Raw genomic sequence first — 7,559 nt, forward strand, 5'->3', positions numbered from 1 at the left:
CGGTGACATTAAATTAATTTCAGGTTAATTCACAGGCGAATCTTACTTGTAAAATTAATGTTTTAATTAGAAATAATTATAGAAAATATAATTTATTTATTTATTTATAGAGTTTGAACGTTTGTTTACAGGCAAGCAAAAACTGCAATTTGTTATTTTCTTCTCTTTTATTTTTTAAAAAATTCATATAAATATATGTTTAATTTTTTAATAATTTGCAGTTTGTTTTTGGCGCCAATTCAAGTAAATGGAGATTACATTGACAGTGCTAATAATCCTCTCTCTCTTAATCTCCACAACCTCCGGAAAATTCAATCTTACGCACCGATCACCGGGCCAGAACTTATGCACTGAGGTCATCCAACCCGTCGGTTACCCTTGCACCGAACGCACCGTATTCTCTCTCCCTCTCTCTCTCTCTCTCTCTCTCTCTCTCTCTAATTCCTTGGTTTTCTTGCGTTTGTATCTTTCTGTCGGATTTCTGTTCATTTCAATAGCTTCTTGAAGATTTCTATGCTTTACATTTTTTCCAGATACAAACGAAGGATGGTTACTTACTAGCACTTGACCGTGTTTCATCACGTAATGGGAATCCAGGGATGCAACGTGGCCCTCCTGTTTTGCTTGTACATGGAATCTTTATGGTGAAATTCTTACCCATTCTGCTTATTGTTCTTTTACATTAATATATATGATGTTGGATACTTTATAGAATCTGGTTTTTATTGATGGTTTATTGAATTCAGCTCAATTGGTGAAGATTGGACTTCTAAATTTTCAACAAATCTGTCTTCATACCTGCAGTAACTTGAGAAAATGGAATATGCCAGTTCACCCTGGATTCATAGTTTAGTTTAAAATGTTGATAGTTTTCATTGCAGAGCTTAATAACAATTGCTTCTCCCCACCTAACCAAAGATAATTGTGTATGTTAATCCTGTGAAGAAATGGGTCCAACACAATGTAAATACCCTTTTATTTTTAATTTCCTTGTTATATTTCAGGACACTGCCTTTGGATTAAATTAATTTGTACTGTTTTTCTAAATGGAAGTTACCCAAACATCATAGGTTTTATGTCAATAAGTTAATTAGATTCTTTAATTATCTATTTATCTGCACATCTATTAGTTTGTGTTAAGATAAGATCAAGCATCTGTTGTTGTTTTTTCTCAAATTAAGAAAAGCTTGTGAATCATATTTAGAAACATTTGAATGTTGGGGCTGCACTAATCCAAACTAGTTGATGTATGAAAACAGTGTGAAAAAGGAAGTATCTTATAGCATAATATATTGAAAAGGAGAAATAGGTTTTGTTGTTGAGACCCGTGGAACAGCATTCAAATATGTAACTGGCTGTTTACAATGAAGTTAGACTTAATTTTTCATATCCTTGGATCTCAATGATGTGGCCCAATTTTAAAATGCAAACAGGCAGGTGAGGCGTGGCTTTTGAACTCTCCAGAAACGTCATTACTCTCCATCCTTGCAGATCAAGGCTTTGATGTGTGGATTGGAAATGTACGTGGGACATTTTGGAGCTATGGGCATGTATCTTTGTCAGAGAAAGACAAGGTAGACAGAATCTATAAAATATGTCTACCTCTCTGCTTCTATAATTCTAGTTATTCTGTTGTTGGTTGTACTTTTCGTGGATAGCCTGATATTGCATGCAAAGAGCCTGTCAATATCATTCTATCCATGTTGGGTGCATTCTTTGTTTCCAAACCATGCTTATTGGTCAGAATGCCCTTTTGTTGCAGGAATTTTGGGACTGGACCTGGCAAGAATTGGCTTTATATGACCTTTCAGAAATGATACACCACATATATTCAACAACGAACTCCAAAATTCTAATTGTTGGACATTCTCAGGTCCAAACATATTCTTATTTACATCTTGAGGCATCTGGCTTTTGCTTCTTGTCTGTGTGTAATCACTTTATCTAATTCATTTGCAGGGGTCAATGATGAGTCTAGCTGCTCTTACTCAGCCAAATATAGTGGAAATGGTGGAAGCAGCTGCTTTTTTGTGTCCAATTTCATACCTGAAACATTTCAGTGCTCCACTTGCAACTAAATTGGTTAGCATACATCTAGATGAGGTAAATTGCTATTCTTTTGCATTATCTTGATGCTGACCTTGTTGACAGAATGATGATATCATTTCCTCTGTGACAGATTGTTCTGGCCATGGGCATACATCAATTGAACATAAGAAGGTTTTATTATACATCCTCTTTGACACAAACACACGCGCATTTTGTTCAAATTATTGAGTTTTAAATATCTAACTTTTCTTCATTTGATGACCAATTGTATTTATTTGCAGCGAAACATTCACTAAACTTTTGAATTCCATATGTGACGGTCATGTAGATTGCAAAAACTTGCTAAGTTCAGTAATAGGTCATCTCTCTCTCTCTCTCTCTCTCTCTCTCTCTCTCTCAATTTTCTACGCAGCTGACCAATTTATTTTCACCATTATGTAGTTTGTGCAATATTGGTGAGCAAGGTACTTTAGTTTGGATATCTAAGTGGAAAATGTGGTGTTGTCTAATTTAAAGACACTATTAAGTTACGAATTCACAACATATTGTAAGATTTGACCGTAGCTTTCAGTTTGGCAACCTTGAATATGACTTTGGTGGAGACTATTGGCTTCTAAATGAAACCAAGTGGTAAAGGGGATATTCAAAGCAAATCTGGGCTGGTGCTTTCTCAAATTACAATTATTTTCAGAATATTTTAATATCCCCTGAACCTAGAAATGGCTTTTTGTGATTTCAAACTGGGGTCCTGTGAGCCTAACAAAACCTGTGCATAATTATTGAGACTGATGTTTGAAAAGATAATGTTTCACAGTTCTATTTAATACAAGCAGAGCTCACCCTTCTTCCCCTTTCCCTGTAAAATTATGTTATCATCATTAAGCCAGAATCTTTCAATTCAAGGTCTTTGACTCTGGAATTACATAAATCAGGACCTACATCAATAAAATTAATATATTCTTGAATTTACATGTTAGGTTCTTTTCAACAGAACCTTAGGTCTGAATAACATTATTGAGAACTATGTGTGTGTTGCAATTTGATTCCGTAAATACTAGTGGCAACGCGGAAAGGTGATACTGGCTGCACTGTTTCTTGTCACATAAATCTGCTTTTCCTTGTCGGTCCATTTTTCTAGGGCTGCATTTTGCTTTTGGAAATTTGGGGACTTTTGAACAACTACCATTAATTTTACTTCTATTACTAAGTAAAGGAACTAAACATAATTACTCTGAGATAATTGTGTTATGGACTAAGACAAAATATTTATCCTGATCAGGTGCTTAAATAGCATATACGGTGTCTAACCCTCTAGGAGTGAGGCCTTGCTTAGTTATATATATATATATATAATATATATTTGGATACAATGGTACTGTTATGCTATATTGTAAATGTTTAATATATGTGCTGTTTTTAACTTTCTAAGACAGTTATTTATAACATTGCAGGGAAGAATTGTTGCCTTAATAGCTCAAGTATAGTCAAACTTTATACGTATGAACCTCACCCAACATCTGCAAAAAATATGGCTCATCTTTGCCAGAGTATGCTCCACAAACTTTGTTATAATACTTATGTGCAAATTCCAATGAAGTTCATCTGATTAAGTTCTGCAGTTGGAATTTGTTTTTACTTTAACAATTATGTTTGATCAAATTTAGCAAATTCTCAAAAGGTTAGTTTTAAATAACGTTTAGAGGTACAAAGAATTTTTAGAAATAACAAAGAAAAATAAAGAAAGGAATGAAAAGAAGAAGTAGCAACAGAGAGCAGGATAATGTGAAGTTGGATGCCATTTTCTTTCTATTTCTAGTTTGTGTCCCCCTGATTCTATACAAATTGTATGCATTTTCCTAGGATATTGGTTTATTGGTAATGAGTGCTGTGGATAAATCATCTCTGTGGTTTTTGTTGTACTTGACAGTGATTCGTCAGGGTACTTTTTCCAAATATGATTATGGAAGATCTGAAAACCTGAAGCTATATGGTCAGGAGAAACCTCCAGAATTTGATCTTAGTTTAATTCCCAAGTCATTTCCATTATGGATGGGCTATGGGGGTTATGATGCTGTAGCAAACGTGACAGATGTGGAGAACACTATTAAGAAGTTTCAGACCAAACCTGAGTTGCTTTATATAGAGAACTATGGTCATATAGATTTCCTCATGAGTGGACATGTAAAGGAAGATGTTTACAACCATATGATTGGATTTTTCAGGTCACTGGGAAAGTCTAGAACTTGAATTTCACTGGGAAAGTCTAGGACTTGAATTGGCTACCTGCAATCTTAGACAGTTACTGTTATGTTTGTACTTCACTAATTATTTGTGCTTGTAAAAGCACTTTTAATTCCTCTTGTAAGTCTGATAACGGATTCTGTAATTTTTTAATACATTTAGAAAAAATCATTTGAAAGAAAACAATTCAATTCTCACATAATCATATTATTTTTTTCCTTTATTTTTATTTCTTTTAAAATTAATTTTTTTAAATTAAAAATAATTAAATTCTTTTACCTATTGACTTTCTTTGAAATAAATCAATTATAAAAAAAGAATTTAATTGAATTCTCAGCAAATAATACTTATTTTATATTTCTTTTAAAATAGAATATTTTTTAAGTTGAAAAGAATTGAATTCTTTCATTTTAAATATAAAAATTGATTAAAAAGATTAAATTAAATTAAACTCTTATAAAATTTTATTTTTCAAATAAGGGGAATAAGCTTTCAATACAAGAATTAATAAATAAAATTAATTGAATTGAAATATTATAAAATTATAGTTTTCAAATAAGGGGAAAAGAATGAGACTGCCAAGATTTCAACCTTCAAATCTTGCATTACAAGATAGGCACTTGACCACTGAGCTACTAGCCAATGGTGATTGTGATAATTAATTCCAAAAAAAGTAAAGGGTATTATTATTTTGTTCCACCTAAAACTAGGAGGGGACTGTAAGTTGCAGTTCCTCCTCAGGGGAAGTGGAAGAAAATTATTTAAAATAAGTATAAATAATTTTCTAAAATAAATTTATATTAAAAGCATTATTTATTTTACAATAAACTTCTTAATAATTTAGTAAAATGAGCCAAATATAAAATTACTACACTTCACGAAAGGTAATTCTGGAAACCAAACATCAACATATGCAACTTTACTGAAAATAATTTCCTAAATTATATTAATGTTAATTATTGATGTAATCTATAGCTTATTTACTAGAGTTAGTGACTGAAATAATCATGAAATAATAGACTTATTGGAGAAAAAAAAATGCAAACAAAGCACTAAAATATGCATATCTGTAAATAACTTTTCAAGGGCTTCTTTTAAAATTACATGTAAGAAAAAAAATTAAATTGAATTTTCGTGTAATTATATAGTTTATAATTTGATTTCTATTTTTTTAAAAATATTTTTAAAATTAAAAGAATTAAATTTTTTATTATATTTTAAAAAATAGAATTGATAAAAAAATAATTAAATTAAAATTTTGAAATTTTTATTTTTCAAACAAGATGAAGAAGTATATCATTTTCCAATAAAATTTATAGAAAAAAGGGGGACATAAATATATTTCAATCTAATAAGGCCTAATATCTCTACTAGGTAAATTGCATCAATTGTCCTTCAATTTATGTTATAATTTCATTTCAGTTACTTAACTTCAATTTATTAAAATAAAATCCTTCAATTTTAGTTTTATTTCAGAAAAAGTCCTCCTGATCTACAGTAGAAGGTTTTCGGCTAATTTTCACCCATTATTAGTACCATCCTTGAACTTTAATTTATATCACAAAAGTATACAAACTTTAATTTAACACTATCCAAAGTCCTTCTAGCCATTTTCTAATGATATTCGCAGCCAAATGCTTACATGTACATGCTTAGGTAGAATAAAAACAATAACAAAAGTTTCTCTCTTTGCCACATGGCATTTTAACAATAGAAAAAAAGTTTTTCTCTCTCTCTTGCTCCCCTCTCTTCTCTTTCTCCAGCCAAAAACAAGACTACCACTCATTCCCATGTCCTTCACAAGCTAATCCACTCTCACCATTCAACACAAAGCTTAGAAACAAGAAAAATCATAAAATAAAAAAAATCATAAAAAAATTTACAAGAAAATCCAAAATTTCAAACACATAACACAAAATTCTTCCACAATGTGCAGAGGGAAGGGTAGATTTAAATGCAAATCAACAAATCATCACCTCCTCTTAAGTTAATTTCTTCCCTTCGCTAAATCAGTTTAAACTCTCTCACCACTACAAAAATGCAAGATCCAATTCATCAGTCCTTCCTTCTACTTTCTTCTCTAAACTAGTACACAGCATCCCCTCCCATACTCATTGGCAGCTCCACCAAACTACTTTACCCTATCAAACCCCCAAAGCTATCTCCGTCAAATCACAACCAATAATGAAACCTAGAGCCCCAACTCAAAGGAGCACAGCTCCTTTGAGGCCCAACGACTCCTCCACTCATCAACGCAACTCCCTTGTTCCCTCACTCACTCCCTTCTCCTTCGTTCAGAGCATAAATTTCCCCAACCCATATACACAAACCCATCTTCTCCCTCCAAAGAATAACACCAAAACTTTGCTTTCATTGTCACACCTTACCCCTCTGTAAGGCATAACATGATCCCGTAGTATACTTAATGAATTATCGACTTCGTCTACTGATAACCCATTAAATACACTACAAGGGATTTTAAAATCAATTTTTAAGCCCTTTTTGAAGGTGGCGAGCATTTTTGGTAGGAATTAAAAACTTTTAACTGAAGTTTAAAAATTACGTAAAATGTGTTGACAAATTCTATTTTCTCAATTTTTGTAAAAATTTTGGCAGAGTGTCGGCTGTAATTAAGAAAAACAAAAAATTTAGACCTGTAGAAAAGCACTTCCAAAGGTTTTTCAATCATACCCCAACCTTCAAATATCTCAAACCAACATCAATAGCAACAATTCAATTAAAAATCCACAATTAAAAATAAAAAATTGTCATCTCAAAACATTTTATAAATTCATGCACATTGCATTTTAAATATTTAATTTACATTCACAAGTTTAATTTACAGACATAAAATCTTAAAAAAAAAATAGTGTGATTACACATTTAATGTACAACTGCTCAAACTACAGATATACACATGAATAATACCATATTTGCATCAACCAAATTACAATGGGTATAAATAATATACCCGTACAAAAATCTTCAAACTGTGCTCCCCTATTACTGTAGCAGCTCACTCTATTGCTATGCCCTTTTCCCTATATGCGATAGCAAAATTAAGCTATCGCTGAGTAAATTTTATCCAGTGGTGCACAATAAAATTTAAAAATGCAATACATAAAACATTCATTGATAAATCACAATGTTGGTCTTGGTTGTCATTTCAATTTTTAAGTCTCCTAAGAGAAAATTCAATTTTTCAGTTTTGGTACCCTGTCTACTATTCCATTGGTCTAGTTACTATGGAAATTTGGCTAAGTATTCTT

The 7,559-nt window shown here is 31.8% G+C and overlaps 1 protein-coding gene across 1 annotated transcript; it reads left to right on the plus strand.

Annotated features, from left to right (window-relative positions):
- Positions 1–247: 247 nt before the first annotated feature.
- Positions 248–4,343, plus strand: LOC110655980 (triacylglycerol lipase 1-like). The gene is made up of 9 exons (XM_021812480.2): positions 248–394; positions 534–644; positions 1,434–1,574; positions 1,763–1,873; positions 1,960–2,103; positions 2,180–2,220; positions 2,331–2,407; positions 3,501–3,596; positions 3,977–4,343. The coding sequence occupies exons 1-9, from the start codon at positions 248–250 to the stop codon at positions 4,294–4,296; spliced, it is 1,188 nt and encodes a 395-aa protein (XP_021668172.1). The 3' UTR covers positions 4,297–4,343.
- Positions 4,344–7,559: the final 3,216 nt, after the last annotated feature.

This window comes from Hevea brasiliensis, chromosome 14 (genome assembly GCF_030052815.1).
Source record: "Hevea brasiliensis isolate MT/VB/25A 57/8 chromosome 14, ASM3005281v1, whole genome shotgun sequence".
In the NCBI taxonomy this organism is placed as follows: Eukaryota; Viridiplantae; Streptophyta; class Magnoliopsida; order Malpighiales; family Euphorbiaceae; genus Hevea; species Hevea brasiliensis.